Source organism: Budorcas taxicolor, chromosome 2, assembly GCF_023091745.1.
Source record: "Budorcas taxicolor isolate Tak-1 chromosome 2, Takin1.1, whole genome shotgun sequence".
In the NCBI taxonomy this organism is placed as follows: Eukaryota; Metazoa; Chordata; class Mammalia; order Artiodactyla; family Bovidae; genus Budorcas; species Budorcas taxicolor.
This window is the reverse complement of record NC_068911.1, coordinates 166,286,294-166,309,397: the sequence shown is the minus strand read 5'-3', so window position 1 is coordinate 166,309,397 and position 23,104 is coordinate 166,286,294. Positions and strand designations below refer to the sequence as shown.

The 23,104-nt window shown below is 42.8% G+C and overlaps 1 protein-coding gene across 1 annotated transcript in view; it reads right to left on the bottom strand.

Annotated features, from left to right (window-relative positions):
• The window catches only part of SPOCD1 (SPOC domain containing 1), a 32,063-nt gene extending 9,836 nt beyond the window's left edge, over window positions 1-22,227 (bottom strand). Inside the window, exons 1-3 of the mRNA XM_052635678.1 lie at window positions 21,058-22,227; window positions 1,274-1,315; window positions 123-299 (exon numbers count right to left, since the gene is read on the bottom strand). Of these exons, the coding sequence (XP_052491638.1) occupies window positions 123-299; window positions 1,274-1,315; window positions 21,058-22,227 (1,389 nt within the window). The remainder of the gene's footprint in view (window positions 1-122; window positions 300-1,273; window positions 1,316-21,057) is intronic.
• Window positions 22,228-23,104: the final 877 nt, after the last annotated feature.

Sequence of the window (23,104 nt, the reverse complement as noted above, 5' to 3'; positions counted from 1 at the left end):
TGTGTGACCGTGGGCAAGTCACAGCATCACTCTGGGCTGCAGCAACGTCTCTGTGAACCACATGCCCATGTGTCTCTCCCAGCAGGATTAAGTGACGTCAGTGTAAAGACCCTGTTCTGTACCTGGCGCCTCATGCGGCCCCGGGCCCTGCACCTTTTCTTCTTTCTGGGCCTCTGGACAGATGAGGCTGAGTAGGCCTCCATCATGTCCTCCAGAACCTCCAGTCTTGGAGGTAGCTGCCCCCCTGCCTGGCTGTAGCTCACGGCCCCCAGGAGGTAGATCACTGGTTCGGAACCAACCTGCCAGGGGAGAAGTGCCTTTCAGACCGCTAACCTCACCTGCAATTTACGGTCCTTTCTCTTCCCCACTGAACTGTAAGCTCCATGAGGACAGAGAGCATGTGTGTCTTGGCCCCCACTGTACTCCCAATGCCTGGAAAAGGCCCGGCACACAGTAGGGTTCACTAAATGTTTGCTGACTGCCTGGTCTCCATCCCAGGAAAGGACCCTGGCTTCATTTTCATCCTCTCGGCTTCACCCTTCCTCCCAGCCACGTTCACAGTTACCTGGACCCTGTACCGAGACCCTTCTCGCCCTTATGACCAGAGGTGCTCATATCCTGTTCTGAGTCCACCCTCTCTCAAAATCTCTGTCAGGCCCCTTTTTTGGGGTCAGTGACTTGCCTTTTCCCCCTGAAGCAGACACATGGTGAACATATCCATCACCCCTCTGAAAGCCTACTGATCATCCCTCTGTTACCCAGAGAGAAAGCCCTTCATGACCCATTCAAGGTGCAGAGTAGTTCGGGGTCTTCTGATGACCTATAGAACCTATTCTGCTCCCCTTTCTGCTTTGGCTGCCAGGAAGCTCAGTTTTAACTTTAAACCTAGTGGTTGTACCTTTCCAGGACTGGTAGAGTAAGGGGTTGTTAGTAACAAGATTTCCCCTTCCCCTTGCCCTTTTCTTGCTTTCTTTAGACTTTTATCCCATGTCAGTGTATTTTGATTCTTCCAATTTATTACAAGTCACCAGGAGTTGTTTTGAAAGTAGATGGGTCTGAAAACTAATCCTTGAGTGAATGATCATGAATGGTCAGGTTCCAAGGTTTGGGGGAAAATGGAAGTCTGAGATTCACATCATAGGCAGTGAGGATGCTCTGGAAGAGGGCAGGCAGGGGCAAGGGGCTGGGATTGTCTCTGGGGAGGACCCCTCCCACCCCCAACAGACCTCAAAAGTGGGAGAAAGAAGAGCAGTAATAAAAAGCAAAAACCTACGTAACACACAAGCTTCACTCCATGGGCCATTCTCATCGCCTCCTTGGAGAGAAAGAGGATAGAAAGATTAGAATTCAGAGGACCCAGTGACCACCCCCCACGGCAGTGAATTCATAAGAAGACACCCACACAAAGGTGAAAGATGTATATTCAGTGTTCACCGGGTTGACATTTGTAACTAAAACATGGGGTACAATCCAATGTCCATCAAAAGGAGAATGGTTAGTAAATAGCAACATATCATACTATGGATTCTAAAAGTGAAAGCTGCTCAGTCGTGTCTGACTCTTTGAGACCCCATGGACTATAAAGGCCATGAAATTCTCCAGGCCACAATACTAAGTGGCCATTAAAAAGAGTGAGTCATCGTAAAAACCACCGTTTGCTGAGGGCTCATAAAGCAGCTGGCTGTGGAGGGAGCACGTCATACATGATCTTACTAAGATCTCTGAACACCACCATGGACTATGTACTATTTCTACCCTCATTTTACAGATGATGAAACTGAGGCTCAGAGAGGCTCTGAAAAGTCCCGTAGCTACTAAGCGGCAGAGCTAGAATTAGAATCTAGTTCTGTCTGACTCCAAAGTCCAGGCATTTAACTGCTGGGCTATGTGGGGAGCACTGCCAGATGTGGTAAGATTCATGGAAAGATGTCAAGCTGCATAGTTTGGAGAAAAAGGAAAAAATAGGTTATGGAGCAGTACATGTTGCATAAGCCGATTTATGTAAATATATATTTATAGACGCATAAGACAGGTTATCTCCGGGGAATGAAATTCCAGGGGGACTTTCACTTTCTACTCATAGACACCTGGGTATTTATGTCATTCAAAATGAGCATGTGTTTCTTTTACAATTACACACTATTTTTAAAATTAGAAAGTTCAGAACAATGTGTGTAGGGTGCTACCATTTGCTTTAAAAAGAGACAGAATTTTTAATTTGTATTTGCTTGCATCTGCATAAAATACCTCTGGAAGTATCCACAAGAACCTGGTAACAGAGGCTTCCAGTGGGAAAGGAACTGAGAGCTGGGAAGGAGGTTTTTCACTTTTTTTTTAAACCATGGGAATGAATCAGCCTTTCAAAAAAGTAAATTGAGAAGAAAAAAAAAGGGGAGGAGATAAGAAAACAGGATATCTGGGAAGGAAAGCAGGCAAGAGATTAAGAATGGTCTTTCCCAGTTTAAAACCTTTAGGCTGGCCCCTCTTCTCAGGAGTCCACATACCAGTGTTATGAGGCTCCAAACAACAGGCAGCAGAATCAGATCGGCAGACTTCAGATACTGGACTTATCAGACAAGAATACAACGTATGTATTATAATATGCTTAAATAAATAAAAGGTGAGGGGACCTTCCTCATCGTCCAGTGGTTAAGAATCTGCCTTCCAATGCAGGGACATGGGTTTGATCCCTGGTCAGGGAAGTAAGATCCCACATGCCTCAGGGCAACTACACCAGCACACTGCAACTAGAGAAAGTTTGCATGCCACAATGAAGACCCAGTGCAGCCAAAAAAGAAAGAAAAAAAAGAAAAGGCGAGGTCAAACATATCAGTCAGTTCAGTGGCTCAGTCGTGTCTGGCTCTTTGCAACCCCATGAACTGCAGCATGCCAGGCTTCCCTGTCCATCACCAACTCCCAGAGCTTGCTCAAACTCCTGTCCATCGAGTCGGTGATGCCATCCAACCATCTCATCCTCTGTCATCCCCTTCTCCTCCTGCCTTTAATCTTTCCCAGCATCTGGGTCTTTTCAAATGAGTCAGTTCTTTGCATCGGGTGGCCAAAGTATTGGAGCTTCAGCTTCAGCATCAGTCCTTCCAATGAATATTCAGGACTGATTTCCTTTAGGATGGACTGGTTTGATCTCCTTGCAGTTCAAGGGTCTCTCAAGAGTCTTCTCCAAAACCACAGTTCAAAAGCATGAATTCTTTGGTGCTCAGCTTTCTTTATAGTCCAAATATATGATGAAGGGCAAAAATACATATAAAAGACCAAGCATATTTGGTTGGGAACCAAACACAACTTCTGGAAATGAAAAATATGATAATAAGTATGAAAACTTAAAAAGTCAATATATAGGCCTAACAGTATCAGACAGCTGAAATAAGCTAGTGAACTAGAAGATAAGTTTAAAGAAATTATCCAAATTATTCACAGCACAGAGACCGTGAAACACAATCAAAGAAACAAAAAAGTCAGAGTGAAAAGCACTGATTTCACTCAAACCAAAGTTCCAGAAAGAGAGAACTGAGCAGAGGGAGTATTTGAAGACAGATGACTAAGAATTTTCCAGAATTGATAAAAGACAACAATTTACAGATTCCAAAAGCTTGGTGAATTTCAAAAAGTTTAAGTAAAAGTAGATTCACACCTAGACACATCATAGTGAAACTGCGCCACAGCAATAAGGACATCCTAAAAGCAACAAGAGCAAAAATAACCATCTAACACTTCGCTAGCCATCTAGCACTGACAATGTGCTATCACTGTTCTGAATACTCTCCATGTTAGTTTCCTTAATCTGCAACAAAACCCTGTGAGTCAGATATTGGTACTATTATTGCCCTTGTTTTACAGAAGTGGAAACTGAGGCACACAGAGGTGCAGAAAGCCTAGTCAGTTTCCTCAGTGTCACACAATTAGTAAACCAGAGATCTGAGATTTACATCCTGGCAGTCTGATTTCAGGGGTTTTCCCTGGTAGCTCAGCTGGTAAAGAACGTGCCTGCGATGCAGAAGACCCCAGTTTGATTCCTGGGTCAGGAAGATCCGGGGCAGAGGGGTTAGGCTACCCAGTCCAGTGTTCTTAGGCTTCTGTGGTGGTTCACATGGTAGAGAATTTTCCTGCAATGCAAGAGACCTTGGCTCAATCCCTGGGTTGGGAAGACCCCCCTGGAGGAGGGCATGGCAACTCACTCCAGTATTCTTGCCTGAAGAACCCCATGGACAGAGGAGCCCGGTGGGCTACTGTCCCTGGGGTCACAAAGAGTCAGACACGACTGAGCACGCAGCACAGGCTGATTCCAGAGGCCACATCTTTAACCACTGATGCTACAATACATGTGTGCGCTCAGTCATGTCCAAGTTTTTGTGACCCCCGTGGACTGTAACCCGCCAGGCTCCTCTGTCCATGGAATTTTCCAGGCAAGAATACTGGAGTGGCTGCCATTTCCTACTCCAGGGGATCTTCCCGACCCAGGGATCTAACCAGTGTCTCTTGCGTCTTGGCGGGTGAATTCTTTACCACTGTACCATGGGGGGAAGCCCAACGCTATAATGCCTCTCACCAAAAGATATTTTACTTACAAAGAAATGGCAGTTAAACTAACAGCTAACTTTTCAATAGTAATATGGATGGCAAAACATAGCAGAATAATATTTTTCAATGTGTTTAAAGAAAATAATTATCAATTGTACACCCAGAAAAAATATTTTTTGAGAACGAAGATAAAGATACCATAACTTACAAAACAGAAACAGACTTAACAGACATAGAAAACAAACTTACAGTTACCAAAGAGGATAGCAAGGTGGGGTATAAATTAGGAGTATGGGATTAACATACACACACTACTACACATAAAACAGATAAACAACAAGGACCTACTGTACAGCACAGGGAACTATATTCAATACCTTAGAATACATTGAATATAGTTCCCTTAGCACAGGGAACTATATTCAATACCTTAGAATATACTGAATATAGTTCCCTGAGCACAGGGAACTATATTCAATATCTTAAAATATATTGAATATAGTTCCCTGTGCTATAATGAAAAGAATCTGAAAAAGAACAGATTCAGTGAATCAAATCACTTTGCTGTATACCTGAACCTAACATAACACTGTGAATTAATTATACTTCAATTTAAAAAGTTTTAAAAATTTAAAAATAAAGATATCATAGATAAAAACCTAGAGAGTTTTTTTTTAATATAATTTTATCTTTCTTAATAAACGTTAAAAGTGTACTTGAGGCAAAAGGAAGAAAACATGATCCAGACAGAAAAGCTGAGATGCAAAGAGGAATTCTGACCACAGAAAATGATAAGTATGTGGTTAAACCTAAACAAACACAGGTTCTATGAAACTATAATACTTGGGTAATTTGTGGGACTGGAAAAATAACTGAGGACTAACTTCCTAGATAACAACATCACATAAATTGGGAAGGTGCATGCCTGGAATTAAAGCATTCCAAAATCCTGTTATTTCAGAGGAAGATAGTAACTACCTTTATACTTTGATAGCCTAGGTATTTCTGTTGACATTTCTAACAGACATCAAAAGAATATAAATAGGACACAGAAGACTTCCAAACTACTAGAGAGATAAAAAGGAATAAGAAAAAGCAGTCAATCTAAAAGCAGGTGATAAGCCCCACTTGGCGAAAGGGCAATTCATCGTGCTCAGCGCCGGGAGCCATCATGGCCGAGCAGGTGGCTTCTGGGCCAGAAGGTTGTGGTCATGTGCTGTGAGGGCATCAGCATCTCTGGCAATTTCTACAGAAATAAACTGAATTACCCAGCCTTCCTCCACAAACGGATAAACACCAGCCGCTTTCTGCAGCCCCACCATTGCTGAACCCCCGAAGGCCTGAGGCACACTGCTCTGCAAGACCAAGCGAGGCCAGGCCGCTCTGGACCACCTCAAGGTGTCTGAAGGGGTCCCACCACCCTACGGCCAGAAAAAGCAGATGGTGGTTCCTGCCTCCCTCGAGCTTGTGTGTCTGAAGCCCAGGCAGAAGTCTGCCTACCTGGGGCACCTGGCTCATGAGGTTGGCTGGACGTACCAGGCAGTAAAAGCCACCCAGAAGGAGAAGAGAAAAGAGAAGGCCAAGTACCGTATGACGCTTTAACCTCTGCACCACCAGGGAAGCCCATTCTCGGAGACAGTAGTAGCTAAAGAGGCGACGGAAGTAGGCCGAAAAGAACACAGAAGAAAACTGAAAAATTCACAGAGGTCCTCAAGACCCGTGGATTTCTAGTCTGAGGCCAATAAAATGGTTTACTCTTCCTGCTTGGCCTGGCCTGGCCTTCCTCCATCACCACACTAGGCTGCAGGGGACCCCCAGGGGCTGCCATCCAGCTGCCACAGGCAGCCTGGGGTTAGAACACTGGGTGCCGAGGAGGGGCCTCTGCCATGGCTGTGTAAGAAGGGCCTTTTTAAAAGTGTAGACAGGGCTGTGTTGTCTACATGGTCTAAGGGCTGTGCAGGCATAACGTGCCTGAGACCTATTCCTTCGTGAGAGTTTTGGGACATAGACGGTTGCAGTGCTATTGCAATATGGGCTGGAAGACTTAGTTGGAAGGGACACCACACTGAGTACAAGGAGTCTGCTTAAGCTTCCCACATGGTCGGATATATACTCTGCAGCGGCTAGGATGTGAGACAATGGTTGGGCAGGAAGAATCTGGGGTTCTAAAAGGTATTTATGGAAGGGAAGTACAGCCAAGGGGTCACAGGCATTGCCCTTGTGTCTTCCCTATATTTTGTGATCCAATATTAATCAATTATTTTTTAAAAAAATATAAACAAATAAAAGGAGGCAATAAAAGGGAGAAAGTGTATAGAAAATGCAGGGTATATTCAAAGCATAAAATAAGGCAGTAGGAATAGGTTCAAATAAATTGGTAACTACAACAAATGTAAATGGACTAACACTTCGAATAAATATAAAAATTATCAGATCTTTAAAAAAGAAAATCCAATTATAAGATATTTATGAAGGAATTTGAATGAGAGTAGATATGTGTATAACAGAATCACCTTGCTGTACACGTGGAACATATGTGTTAATATATTCCAATATAAAATTAAATTTTAAAACCAAAATTTTTAAAAGGGAAAAAAAGGATTTGTAAAACCTATTTCTAAAACACAGTGATGCAAAAAGGTTAAGAGGAAAAAATGGAGTAATATGTGAATGGGTAAATACTAACCAAAATAAAGTTTTATAGCTACACTAATATCAGATAAAACAGATTTTAAGGCAAAAAATAATGAGGTAAAGACCTTATTACATAATGACTAGCAGTTTCACCAAGAAGCTGCAACAATTCTAAATGTATACGCATCTAGTAACAGAACCTCCAAAAACAGAAAGTAAAAACTGGCAAAGCATGAAGAAAATGACAAATCCACATTGTAGCAAGAAATTTTTATGTATTTCTCTTAATTATTGTTAAATCTAGCTGAAAAAAATCAGTCAGGAGAAAAAAGATTCAATGAAAACAATGAAGCAGCTTAACCTGTGTACATATATAGAACACTGTTCTTAACAACTAGAGTCCACATATCTTTTCAAGTATACATGCAACATATATGAAAATTAAACACAGCCTAAACCATAAAGCAAATCTCAGCAAGTTTCAAAAAATGAGTATTTTTTAGACCAACACTGCCCAATTAAATATGAATGTGAGCCATAGGTGTATTTTTAAGTATTCCAGTAGCCACATTAAAGAAGAGTAAAAAGAAACAAGTGAAATTCATTTTACATTTTACTTAACACATCCAAAACATTATCATTTCAACATGCACTGAGTTGGCCAAAAAGTTCCCTCGGTTTTAAAATTAAAAACAAAAGACACATTTTTCATTTTCACCAAAAACTTCACTGGGCAGTCTATGCACTGGCTGTTCCGCTGCCTTCTGCTATTTTTCAAGCAACTTCATAATTCCATCTCCATAAAACTTTTTATCTTTTTGAGCAAAGAATTGTTCCAGGTGCCTTTTATAGTCTTCCAGGAAACTGAATTTTTTTCCACTAGGAGAGTTTTATAAGGACGAACTAAAAAGACATCTGAAGGTGCAGTGTCTGGGGAACATGCAGATGAATCAGAATTTTCCAGCCAAGCTGTTAACCGTTTTTGCCTGGTCATCAAAGAAACATGTGATGTTGTGTTATCCTGATATACGTAGTCTGTTGACTAATTCTGGATGCTTTTCATCAAGTGCTGCCCTCAGTTGGTCTAACTGGGAGCAATACTTGTTGGAATTAATTGTCTGGTTTTCCAGAAGGAGCTCATAATAGAGGACTCCCTTCCAATCCCACCATATATACAACATCACCTTTTTTGGCTGGGAACTGGCCTTTGGTATGGTTGGTGGTGGTTCATTTCACTTGCCCCAAGATCTCTTCCATTCCACATTATTGTACAGTGTTCACTTTTCATTGTCTGTTACAGTTTGTTTTAAAAATGGAACGTTTTCATTATGTTTAAGTAGAGAATCGCATGCAGAGATAGTCAAGAAGGGTTTTTTTTGCTTAACTTAGCTGGAATCCAAACATCGAAGCAATTAACATGACCAAGCGGGTGCAAATGACTTTCAGCGCTTGATTTGGATATTCTAGTGTGTCGGCCACCTCCCATGTGGTGTAACACTGCATCTGTGCTCACTCAGTGGTGTCCAACTCTTTGAGGCCCCATGGACTGCAGCCTGCCAGGCTCCTGCGTCCACAGGATTCTCCAGGCAAGAACACTGGAGTGGGTTGCCATTTCCTCCTCCAAGGGATCTTCCCAATCCAGGGATCAAACCCACATCTCATGTATCTCTTGCACTGGCAGGCAGATTCTTTACAACTGAGCCACCTGGGAAGCTGGGTATAACATTAATTTTAATTGTTCTCAATTAATGCCTCGATTTGATCCCTTTCAACTTCAATGGAAAGATCTCCCAGAGAAGGATATGGCAACCAACTCCAGTAGTCTAGCCTGGGAAATCCCATGGACAGGGGCTACATTCATGGGGTTGCAAGAGTCGGACACAACCTAGCGACTAAACCACCATCAGCACCACCCAACCGTAGAGCATCATCCAGCAAGCAATCTCCAGCATGAAACTTCAAAAACCACTTCTGAAATGTTTAATCACTCACAGCACCTTCTCCACACACTGCACAAATCTTTTTTTGCATTTCAGTTGTTTTTACCTTTCTCGAAATAATAAAGCATAGTATTCTGAAAATGTTTCTTTTTATCTTTATCTTTAATATTAAAATAGCTACTATTGTAAAGTAAAATAAAGTAAAAATAAAAATTAAAAAAAAAGAAAACAAAGTGAAAAAAAAATAGCTACACAAAAATTCAAGACTGCAGGGAGAAATACCAATAACCTCAGATACACAAATGACACCACCCTTATGACAGAAAGTGAAGAGAAACTAAAGAGCCTCTTGATGAAAGTGAATGAGGGAAGTGAAAAAGCTGGCTTAAAATTCAATATTCAGAAAACTAAGGTCATGGCATCCAGTCCCATCACTCCATGCCAAACAGATGGAGAAACAGTGGAAACAGTGACAGACTTTATTTTCTTGGGCTCCAAAATCACTGCAGATGGTGACTGTAGCCATGAAATTAAAAGATGCTTGCTCCTTGGAAGGAAAGCTATGACCAACCTAGACAGAATATTAAAAAGCAGAGACATTACTTTGCCGACAAAAGTCCATCTAGTTAAAGCTATGGTTTTTCCAGTAGTCATGTATGGATGTGAGAGTTGGTCTATAAAGAAAGCTGAGCACCAAAGAATTGATGCTTTTGAACTGTGGTGTTGGAGAAGCTTCTTAAGAGTCCCTTGGACTGCAGGGAGATCCAACCAGTCCATCCTAAAGGAAATCAGTCCTGAATATTCATTGAAAGGACTGATGCTGAAGCTGAAACTCCAATACTTTGGCCACCTGATACGAAGAACTGACTCATTGGAAAAGACTCTGATGCAGAGAAAGACTGAAGGGGATGACAGAGGATGAGATGGTTGGATGGCATCACTGACTCGATGGACATGAATTTGAGCAAGCTCTGGGAGTTGGTGATGGACAGGGAAGCCTGGCGTGCTGCAGTCCATGGGGTCGCAAAGAGTCGGACATGACTGAGCAACTGAACTGAACACAAGAATTCACCAATTTTGATGTTTTTTAAAACGCATGCCGATATGACATGCCTAATAATCCCTCTAAAACATTATTAATGAAATTTTAATTTCTTTTTTTCAGTGACTAAGTCACTGAAATCCAGTACTGTATTTATAGTCATAGTACATCTCAACAAAGATCCATCTAGTCAAGGCTGTTTTTCCAGTGGTCATGTATGGATGTGAGAGTTGGACTATAAAGAAAGCTGAGCGCCAAAGAATTGATGCTTTTGAACTGTGCTGTTGGAGAAGACTCTTGAGAGTCCCTTGGACTGCAAGGAGATCCAACCAGTCCATCCTAAAGGAAATCAGTCCTAAGTGTTCATTGGAAGGACTGATATTGAAGCTGAAACTCCAGTACTTTGGCCACCTGATGCAAAGAGCTGACTCATTTGAAAAGACTCTGATGCTGGGAAAGATTGAGGGCAGGAGAAGAAGGGGACGACAGAGGATGCGATGGTTGGATGGCATCACCAACTCAATGGACATGGGTTTGGGTGGACTCCGGGAGTTGGTGATGGACAGGGAGGCCTGGCGTGCTGCGGTTCATGGGGTCGCAAAGAGTTGGACATGACTGAGCGACTGAACTGAACTGAACATCTCAATTTGGACTGGCCAACTTTCAAGTGCTCAGCAGAGACAAGTGGCTAGGGGCTACCACATCAGATGACTCAGATAAAGATCATTTTCTCAGGCCACAATATGTATTAGTTGAAAAGCAATAATAAAGGTTTCTCTGGTGGCTCAGTGGTAAGGAATCCACCTGCCAATGTAGGAGACACAGGTTCAATCCCTGGTCCAGGAAGATCCCACACGTCACAGAGCAACTAAGCCCGTGCCCCACAGCTGTTGAGCCTGTGCACTCGAGCCTGGGAACCTCAACTGCTGAGCCCACGTGCCACAACTACTGCAGCTCTTGCATCCTAGGGCCTGTGCTCTGCAACAAGGGAAACCACTGCAATGAGGAGCCCAAGCACGGCAACTGGACAGTAGCCCCCGCGTGCGGCAACTAGAGAAAAGTCCACACAGCAGTGAAGACCCAGAACAATCAAATAAATTAATTTAAAAAAGGATAACAAAAAAAGAGAGAGAGAAGGAAAGTAAAGAAAGAAACTCATACGAATGGAAATTAAGAAATACGCTTATAAATAGTACACAGGCCAAATAAAATGAGTAGTAAAAATTATGAAATACTGAGAACTGAATTATAATAAGAAAAGTTATATACGAGACTATGTGGATGCAGCTAACATGATCATCAGAGGTTCCTTTGTAACTTTAAATGACTTTATTAGAAACGAAATAGAGAAAATTAATGAACCAAGCATTATTCTCAAAATATTATAAAAATAAGAGAATAAATGGAAAGAAGTGTGACACTAAAAACAAATATACAACAGACAGGGTCAACAAAACCAAAAATCGGGTCTGTGAAAAGACTCAAAAAGCAGACAACTCTCTGGCAACAATAAGGAAAAGAGGGAAGGTACAACAAGACAATATTTGCAATGAGTAATCATGTATTTAAAAAAATTAGAGGATTTGTAAAATACTTTATGCCAACATGCAAGTAAATTTGAAGACTCAGATTAAGTGGATGCATTTCTAGAAGGCTGTTCAGTTCAGTTCAGTTCAGTTGTTCAGTCGTGTCCAACTCTTTGCGAGCCCATGAATCGCAGCACGCCAGGCCTCCCTGTCCATCACCAACTCCCGGAGTTCACTCAGACTCGCATCCATCGAGTCAGTGATGCCATCCAGCCATCTCATAACTTACCAAAATTGACTCAATGAAAATTTTTTACAAAACTGAATAAACACATAAGCATAGAATTAATTGACTCAGTAGGGGAGGAATTATCTTCCCTAAGAAAACATCCGTCCAGATTTTTCTTTAACCAGTGATTCTACTGAAATGTTCAAAGAACAAGTAATTCCAATTTTATACAAACTGCTGCAGCAAATGGGAAAAGAGAACACAGTCTACAATTCATTCTTTGAAGCTGCAAAACTGAATACCGAAACCTCACAAGGGCAGTATGGGAACAAATCATTTCAGGCCAGTTAACTAACTCATCAACAGAAACACAAAATTTCCAAACCAAATACTATCAACAAGAAGACATAAGAAACATAAAACACATCATTATGTTCTGGAAACAAACACAACACATGTTTATGTTTTCAGAAAAGATAAACAAGATACAACATGATCAACTGGGGTTTATCCTGGAAATGAAAGATTGACTTAACATTTAAAAAATCCAACTCTTTAAATTTACTAATATTAGTAAGAGAATAAAAATCATATTATTTCAAAACCTGTAGAAAACATGTTTCTTAAAATGTACTTTCCCTTCATAACAAACAAATCAGGAGTAGAAGGGAGTTCCCTTACAAATATATACTACATATAATATATTATTATATTATATATTATATTATATATTAGTTATATTATATAATATTATATTATAATAATTTATATTATTAATATATTATTAACAATTATATTATTAATAATTATAATATATTATTATATTTTATATTATATAATAGTATATATTATATAATATATATTATAATGATATATATAAATACAAATATAGCAAATATACTGGTGAAATGGTGACCACATTCCCTTTAAAATCCAGAACAAGATAAGGGTCCCTGCTATCACCACTTATATTCAATGTTATGCAGGTCTACACAATACTATAAAGGCCTCAGCTAGCACAGTAAGGAAATGGAGTCGGGGAGATGTAAGAATTGGAAAGGAAATAACAAGATTGCCATTATTTGCATGTTTCATGACTGTCTACATACAAAACAAACAAAATCCTAATAGATAAATTATATAAATAAAAGATTTCTGCAAAATCTATTGCATTTTATATACCATCAATAGCTAGAAACTGCAGTTTTAAAAACTACCATTTTATAGTACATCAAAAATACAAAGAAATAAAATGAGACATATGCTTTCAAATTAGTCTGCTTCCCCAAAAAATAAAAATACTAATAAAAAAGAAAGATAATTTTAAAAAGACCAAAAAAAAAAAAAACCCCACTAAAAACAAATTAGTCAGCCCAGAACTTTGAATCTACACCTAATTAAAGCTCCAGATTCAACCACCACTTCACAGAAAACACAGAAAACAGAAGATCAGGTCTCACTATTCCACAGAGATGCAATAAGCTACAACTTAGTAAATAAACAACTTAGTTTCTTCAAAAACAGACTTCAGGAGACTTAGAGAACAAACCTGCAGTTGCCAAGGGGGGAAGAACAAAGGGAAGGGATAGTTTAGGGAGTTCGGGATTAACATGTACACACTGCCATATTTAAAATGGATAACCGGTGCACTGGGATGACCCAGAGGGATGGTACGGGGAAGGAGGTGGGAGGGGGGTTCAGGATGTGGAGCACGTGTACACCCGTGGTGGCTTCATGTTGATGTATGGCAAAACCATACAATACTGTAAAGTAATTAGCCTCCAATTAAAATAAATAAATTTTAAAAAATAATAAAAATAAAAAATAAAATGGATAACCAAGAAGGTCCTACTGTATACCACAGGGAATTCTGCTCAATGTTATGTGGCAGCCTGGATGGGAGGAGAGTTTGAGGGATACATATCTGTATATATGTATAGTGGAGTTGCTCTGCTATACACCTGAAACTATCACAATATTGTTAATCAGCTATACTTCTATATAACATAAAAATATTTTAATTTAAAAAACTTTTTAAAGTTCAGAAAAAACAAGATTGGAAACAGATCTATGGGTTGTGTGTGCATGTTCAATTGTCTCTGACTCTGCGACTCCATGGACAGTAACCCCCCAGGATTCTCTGTCCATGGGATTTCCCAGGCCAGAAAACTGGAGTGGATTGCCATTTCCTCCTCCAGGGGATCTTCCTGACCCAGGGATTGAACGTGCATCTTCTGCGTGTCCTGAACTGGCAGGCAGATTCTTTACTACTGAGCCACCTGGGACTCCCATCTATAGGTTAAGAGAGGCTTAAAAAGCATATCAACCAATTCTAACATACAGATCCTATTTAGACCTTAACTTAAAAAAAAAGTATAAAAATAAATGATCATCTTTATGAGACTATTGGAAATTTGGATATGGCTACAGTCCATGGGGTCGCAAAGAGTTGGACATGGCTGAAGCAGCTTAGCCTGCGTGCACATTCACAGCAGCATACTTACAATGGTGAAAATAACCTAAATTTCCATCAACAGATGAATGGATAAACAAACTGTGGTAAATACATACCATGAAATGTTAATTCAGCCTTAAAATGGGAATGAAATTCTGACACATGCTACAACATGAACCCTAAAGACATCATGGTAAGTGAAATAAGCCAGACACATTAAGGACCACTATTGTACAACTTTAGTTATGTGAGGTACCAAAATAGTCAAATTCAAAAAGACAGAAAGTAGAACAGAGGTTATGAAGGGCAAGAGGAGATTGGGGAATTATTATTTAATGGGTACAGAATTTCAGCCTGCGAAGATGAAAAAGTTCTGGAGATGGATAGCAGTAATGGTTGTACAACAACGTGAATGCACTTCATGCTTAACTGTACACTTAAACACGGTTTTAAAAGGGAATTTTTACATTACATATGTTTTATCACAGTAAGACAATTTTTAATAATTAAAATTTTCTGGGACTTCTCTAGCAGTCCAGTGGTTAAGACTTCGAGTTTCCACTGCAGGAGGTACAGTTTTGATCCCTGTTGGGGAATTAAGATCCCACATGCTGTGCGATGTGGCCAGACAACAACACCAACAACAAAAAAAAGAATTTCTACCTATCAACAGATACCATAAAGAAATCAAAATATGAACTTTGGGAAAATATATCTGCAAAACATATAACAGGCAATGGAATAGTATCTAAAATATATACTTATTTAAAAAACTCCTACAGATCAATAAGAAAAAGTTAAAACAACCAAAATGTTTTGGTAAAAGACTGAACAGAAAATACCAGAATTTATGCCAAGAGTCTCCTCAGTAATAGGGAAATGAAAATTAAAACACTGAGACACCATAGCATATCCTCACTCTGGCAAAAACTGAAGTTTGATAATATCAGGTGTTGGTAAAGATACGGGGCTACTAGAATTTGGCACTGCTGATGGGAGTACAGACTATTTTCAACCATTTTAGACACATCTGGCCCTAAGTTGAAGACATGTACACTCTATAACCTAGCAATTCCACTCCCAGGAATATTCCATGGAGGCATTCTATGTACCAAGAAACATACAAAACTGTTCATCACAGCAGCACCAGACGTAAAAGCAAAAACCTGCAAACAACCCAAATGCCCACATGGAGTCAAGGAATAAATAAACTGTGCCATATTCATGCAATAGGATACTTGCTGCCAATACCTAGGATCTGTGTGATCTTGGGAAAGTTACTTAACCTCTCTGTGCCTCAGTTTTCTCGTTAGTAAAATGAGGATCATACCAGTTATCAACTTCCTAGTGTCAATGCAAGGATTATTATCATTATTCAAGGCTCTGAGAACAGTGCCTGGAAGACAGAAAGCTCTCTCTGTAAACTTTGATGTTGTTAAAGAATCCTTGGTTCCTGTCCTTGAGAGATTCCCTCCTGGTACCTGACCACACTTCAGTCTCTCCAATTCCCTTTAAACAATGTTCAGTTCAGTTGCTCAGTCGGGTCCGACTCTTTGCGACCCCATGGACTGCAGCAGCCAGGCTTCCCTGTCTATTGCCAACTCCCGGAGTTTACTCAAACTCATGTCCATTAAGTCAGTGATGCCATCCAACCATTTCATCCTCTGTCGTCCCCTTCGCCTCCCACCTTCAATCGTTCCCAGCATCAGGGTCTCTTCCAATGAGTCAGCTCCTCACATCAGGTGGCCAAAGTATTGGAGTTTCGGCTTCAACATCAGTCCTTCCAATAAATATTCAGGACTGATTTCCTTTAGGATGGACTGGTTTGATCTCCCTGCAGTCCAAGGGACTCTCAAGAGTCTTCTCCAACACCACAGTTCAAAAGCATCAATTCTTTGGTGCTCAGTTTTCTTTATAGACCAACTCTCACATCCATACATGACTACTGGAAAAACCATAGCTTTGACTAGACAGACCTTTTTTGCTGAAGTAATGTCTCTGCTTTTTAATATCTAGGTTTAATATCTAGGTTTTTAATGTCGAGGTTGGTCATAACTTTTCTTCCAAGGAGCAAGTGTCTTTTAATTTCATGGCTACAGTCACCATCTGCAGTGATTTTGGAGCCCCCCAAAATGGAGCAATGTTATGCTCACTGATCTTTCCCACCTCCTTCCTCCCCTCTGACCCTGTCCCCCCTACTGCTCTTCTCCTGCAGTGCTCCAGGCTGCCTCCTCTGTGCTTCTGCATGTCCTCTGTCCTTCCTGGGATGTTCTTCCTATGTCTTGGCCTGCTGCACACCCACTTTCTTTGCTCAAACCCAGCTCCAACAGCCCCTCCTTCTGCTCCACCCTACCTCCAAGCCTTCCCTCTCACCCCTCCCCAGGGAAGACTCAATTGTCCTCTGGGGATCCAGAACATGCCAGGCTTCTATCTGCATTTCAATTCTGGTTACTTTGTCTCCTCTCCCCTGGACTTTGAGATCCTGGAGGAGCACCCCTGTGTGCTGAACAAATAAAGTCCCATAAAAACCTAAATCCTCTGGACAGACCTAGAGATAGTCACACAGAGTGAAGTAAGTCAGAAACAAAAAAACAGGTATCATATAATATATGGAATCTAGAAAAATGATACAGATGAACTTATTTGTAAAGCAGAAATAGAGACACAAAAGTAGAGATTAAAGTTATGGATACCAAGAGGGAAGCACTGATGGGATGAACTGGGAGACTGGGTCTGCCATACACACACTACTATGAAAAAAGGAAAGAACTATGAGAACCGACTGCAGAGCGCAGGAAACTCTCCTCAGTGCTCTGTGGTGACCTAAGTGGGAAGGAAATCTAAAAGAGAGAGTACATATACGTATACCTGATTCACTTTGTACAGTAGAAACACAACACTGAGAAGCAATTATACTCCAATAAAAATTAATTTAAAAGAATAAATAAACTGCATTCTCCCTCAGGAGGGACAAAAGTCTAAATCTCGTAGCTAGGCCTTTGGCAGCTGGGCTCAGGGTACACAGTGGAACCGGACAGGCCGGGATTCAAACGCTGACTCCATCCCTTACTTGCTGTGTGACCGTCAGTCAGTCACTTAACTTTTCTGAATCCCAGTTTTGTTAATCAGCAAAATAAGCATATTAACACTGAATTTTCATGCTACTATGAGGATTAAACATGAGGTGATGACCTATGTGAAGCTCCTAGTAGGGAGTAAGCACTTAAAAGAGCTATTTTTGGGCTGTCCATCTGCTGGAGACATGTGCCTCCCTCACACACAGCCTGATACTTTGTAGCTGCAGACAGGGTACCTGAGCTGAGAGCCTAGTGGGGCCAGAGGAGCTGTGTACCTCCTGCACTGGGAAAGGCAGAGCAGGGGCCCCTGGCAGAGCTGCTCATCCCACGCCTCCTGCTATCCCAGCCACAGAGTGGCTCCAGATCTCACTAACCACCCTGGGGATCAAACCAACTTCTCCACCCTCCTCCAAGAATCTCTATATCAAACCAAAAGAACACAACACAGCCAGCCTCTCACACCAGATTCCCAGTAGTTCTGGGGCCCAGCTGATCCCCCGCACCATTTCACAGAGGAGGCAACTAAGATTCAGAGACGAGATGTCTCTAAAGTCACTCAGGTGTAAGAAGCAGAGGCTGACCTTGAACCTATCTTATCTGTTCCTGATATGAGCTGAGCGGTCTCCAGGAGAAGGTGCCAGAGTCCTGAGAGGGGATCCAGATCAGCTGGGCACTACACCCACACCTACCCACACCCTACTCAGCCTTGGCCTCAACCACCTGCCTATCCCTGTTGCAGTACAACCTCCATTCTTCTCCTGCAGCTGGCACCAGTTGCCATGGCAACCGGTTGTTTGGGATGCTGTGGGATAAGGGACCGTGTCGCAGAGTCAAGGATGGGACTAAAGCGGAGAGCAGCCGTGGGTTGCTCCACCACCAAATTCAAACACCCCCTCAAAACATTGCAGACCCAGGAATCCCACTTCTGGGCATCTGGCCCACATAGATAATCTGAAATGGGGAGAAGCCAGATGCACAGGGGTTCACCTCGGCAGTCCTTGGAGGAGGACAATGTATAGTCAACAACAGGTAACATTTCTGAGTATTTTTCTTGTACCAGGCACTGTGCTAAATACCGAACATAGGTACATGTCATCTCACCTGCCCCTTACCACTGCCCAGTGAGGTAAGTAATTTATTGCCTCTATTTTACAGATGAGGAAATTACGCTCGGAAAGGTGAGGCCACTTGCCTAGGTCACATTCAGATAGCAGCAAAGCCAGGCCTGAATGCCAATCTGTCAGCCTCTGAGCTTCATGCTCTTAACTACAGGACAGTGACCAGAAATGAGAAAAGCAAGTCCCAGCCCACCCTCTGGTCCCAGCAGTGCCTGTAGACAGACATGATGCAGCGTTCAGGGAAAGCATAGATTTGCCAACTTGGAAACGTCTTCAAACTCTAAAGCATCTGAAAATCAAAGTACAAGTCCCAGAACAATGAGGCACAGCATGAGCCTACTTATATATAAAAAGGTATGATCAATATAAGATGTTCATATATGTATAGAAGTTCATAAAAAAGGAAACTGGAAGAATGCTAACCATTAACATCAAACAAAGGGCAACTGGGTCAGGAGACATTAAAAGGGATTTCCTCATTCTATGTCAACAAATTCACTGTAAAACCAATTTTTAATACCTAAAAAATCAAGTTATAAATTTTGATCTGCGTGGTTCCATTTCTAGGCAAAGAAAAGATATATATGTATATGAAAAAAATGGAAGGAAGGATATATACACCAAAATGTCAACAGGAGATAGCTCTGAATGTTGTTGGCATTATGGGGATTTTTATTTCTTCTTTATTTTCTACGATAAACATGTATTCGTTTTTTATTAAAAATTAATGTTTTGAGTGATATTTACACAGATAATGTAATAGTATCTCTAATGTAATTACAGTCCAAATAGTGATAAATCACCACAGGCAGCTGATTGGTTCCTATCCTAGTTCAACTAATTTGCTTGTTTGACCTTGACATACTCACTTTACCCGTCCGAGCCTCAGTGTCTGCATCATTAAAATGGGTATATATCAACAGCATCTTCTCTATAAGGGTGTTAGGAAGACTGAAGATAAGTGCTTGGGAATAGTGCCCAGCATGTAGTAAGCATGCCAGGGGCCTTTACTGCTGCAATGATGGTGGGGAATGTGTGCAAGCAGGCAATGCAGTAAGCTTTCCGGACAGACTGCCTGGGTCTGCATGCTGCCTCTGTCATTTGCCAGCTGTGAGACCTTGGGCCCGTAACCTCACCTCTCTGGGCTTCATGTGAAGACTAAATCAAAAGCACTCAGCACATAACACATATTCTATCAAGGGGATAAAAATTCAACTATGTGACTATGATATATAAAATAGGTAACCAACAAGGAGCTACTACATAAAACAGGAAACTATACTCAATATTTTGTAATAACCTATAAGGGAAAAGAATCTGAAAAGAACATTCAGTTCAGTTCAGTCGCTCAGTCGTGTCCGACGCTTTGCGACCCCATGAATCGCAGCACGCCAGGCCTGCCTGTCCATCACCAACTCCCGGAGTTCACTCAGACTCACGGCCATCGAGTCAGTGATGCCATCCAGCCATCTCACCCTCTGTCGCCCCCTTTTCCTCCTGCCCCCAATCCCTCCCAGCATCACAGTCTTTTCCAATGAGTCAACTCTTCGCATGAGGTGGCCAAAGTACTAGAGCTTCAGCTTTAGCATCATTCCCTCCAAAGAAATCCCAGGACTGATCTCCTTTAGGATGGACTGGTTGGATCTCCTTGCAGTCCAAGGGACTCCCAAGAGTCTTCTCCAACACCACAGTTCAAAAGCATCAATTCTTCAGTGCTCAGCTTTCTTCACAGTCCAACTCTCACATCCATACATGACCACTGGAAAAACCATAGCCTTGACTAGACGGACCTTTGTTGGCAAAGTAATGTCTCTGCTTTGAAATATGCTATCTAGGTTGGTATATATACATATATATTCAGTTCAGTTCAGTCGCTCAGTCGTGTCCAACTCTTACATATATATAATTGAATCGCTATGCTGTACATCTGAAACTAACATGATGCATCAATTTTTAAAAAATTCAACTATGTCAGAAATATACATCAAACAGAGCAATGCCATTTTCTGCCCTCGGCATATAAACATATTAACCATGATTATTAATATTAATAAAATGACAATTATTATCATCAATAAAAGAACAATGGAAAGGGAAGCAGTGAATACAGGGAACATGGCTAGGCACTGACTCCCTTGCTGTGTGAGCTTGGGGAAGTTAACTTCTCTGAGCCTCAGCTTGCCCTGGGAATATAGGGCTAATGCCTATCTCACAGGACTATTGTAACACTCAAGGAAAAGCACATTTAACATAAATAGATTTACCTTGTGCCTTATGCTGTGCTAAGTACGTTATTTCACACCATCATCTCATTTATTCCTCAAAACAACCCCACTAAAGTGGAACTAGTATTCCCTTTTCACACATGAGGAAACAGCTTAAAAAATATTCCAGGGCCACTCAACTAGGAAGTGGGCAGAGATAGGATTTGAAGACACGACTCACTGACACCAAAAGATAACGATGCTCTTCCCATCCCAACCTCTCAGAGTCAGCTTACCAGCCTGGGGCCGCCTCCTGGGCTGGATTCTTCTGTTTGGTCCTGGTTGGAGCTGTCTGGCCATCTGTTAGTGACCTGATCCTGGGCACCAGGCACTGGGTCCATTTTCAACTGTTTAGCACACTTGGAATTTCTCTGCCTCGTGGATGGGCCTGAGCTAGCCTTGCTGGCTACAGGCTCCAGGAAGCTGGAGGGGGTGTCGCCAAGTCCCTGCCCTGGCCTCCCCCAAGACACTGGTCGAGCCATGACCTCCAGCTCCTCCTGGTTGTGTGAAGCACCATGGCCATCACCATTGCCAGGCCTCATGATGTGCTCAGCTTCTTGCTGTGCTGTGGAAGCCTTTCCAGACCCTCCTGGGCACAGCTCAGGGCTCTGGAGAGGATCCCGGGCAGCTAGCTGAAGTGACAGTCCTCCAGTGGGCACAGGGGAGCTCACAGGGTCCCAGGGGCTGCCTGGCGGGATCCCACCCCTTACAGTGGGCAAACATTCAAACTTCTCAATCCCTGAGTCACAGTCCACCCAACCTCCACCTGGGTGTCCAGGCCCAGACCCAGTCTCCTTGCAAGAGAGAGGACTGCACGGGCCTCCCAAGGACGCCATGTCAGCACCTCGCAGGGGGTCTCCCACAGCCTGGGGCTTGTTCCCACTAGGGCTCTGACCAAGCTGTAAGAAGCTACCTTCCTGACCCTCTGAGGGGGTCTCAGACTTCCTGCTTTTCTTTCTTGCCCCCACACACCCACTACAAAGATTCCTGGGACAACTTCCTGCTAAGATGTCGTGCAGAATAATCTGGACCCTCTTGAAGGCCTGAGCCCTCCCCTGGGCAGGCTCTGTGGGTAGGCGACAGCAGAGCCTGGGGCCGGGCACCAAATTCCAGCTCTGTCCCACAGCTTGCAGCCCCAGGACCACAGGATGGGCCGTGGCCTCTGGGCTACCCCCAGGAGCACCCACTGCCTGGGAGCTGGCACCTTGACAAGACTCTTCCCTGAGGACCCTCTTCCCACTGCCAGCACAAACGGGGTCCCCCAAGCTCTCTCCTGACAGGTCTGGTGCCAGGCCTGACATGGAGCTGGTTTCTTCCATGTCCTCCTGGAAAAGTCCAAGGCTGTTGAGGGGACTGAGAACGGGGTCCTCCATGCTGGGGCCCACTGGAGCCGCCTCCTGAGACATGTCTGTTTGCCTCCACGGGCCCAGTGCAGAAGGCAGGCCCTGTGAGGAGATAAGAGGGGGGTCTGACCTGCCGGCCCACTCAGGACACCAAGCCAATGGGAACCTCAGAGGCAGCCTCCCTTATAGGTGGCACCTCCAGGGCACCCAGGAACCACTGACATAAGCACCCCAGCAGGACACAGTGCCCTAGATGAGGGAGGGGAGGCCTGTCTCCAAACAGGGTTGAGCTACAGCCACGTTTTATGAGGTCTTCCCCTCTTCTGAGAGTTCACATATTTGCTTGTATGAGCTTTAAAAACAAGTTATCATTTATGAATAATATACTTCTGTGCATTATTTCATTTCATGCTGGCAGCCACAGGCGAGGAAACTGATACCCAGTGGCTCGCCCAAGGCCACGCGCAGATAAAAAGTGGAAGACAAGGGATTCGGCCCCCGAAAAAAAGACCAGCTCTAAATCACTCAGGTTAATTGTCCATCACCCTCACATCGGGCTGCGCCTGACAGACATTCCCAATTACGTTCCCAGCCTAACCAGGCAGTCTCCCACCGCTCAGGGAACCCAGAACCCACCGACCCACTCGCTCTCACCTGGGGTCTGGGGTCTCTGGGCTCCCCTTCTCGGGGTTCGACACCCAGGTGTAAAGGGGCTGAGATCACATGATGCGGAGAGCCCCCGAGGGATGGGGGCGGAGTCTGTTGATACGCCAAGGGCGGGACCTCGGGCGTGCTGGCGTCGCTGCTCCGGCAGAGGGCGCCCTCTTCCACCCAAGGGCTTCCGGGAGGAAGTGCCTGGCGAGGAAGGGCCTTGAATGCCTGCGTGAGAGTTTCATCTTGATCCTACGGCAATGGGGCGTTGCTGAAAGTACCTGAACCT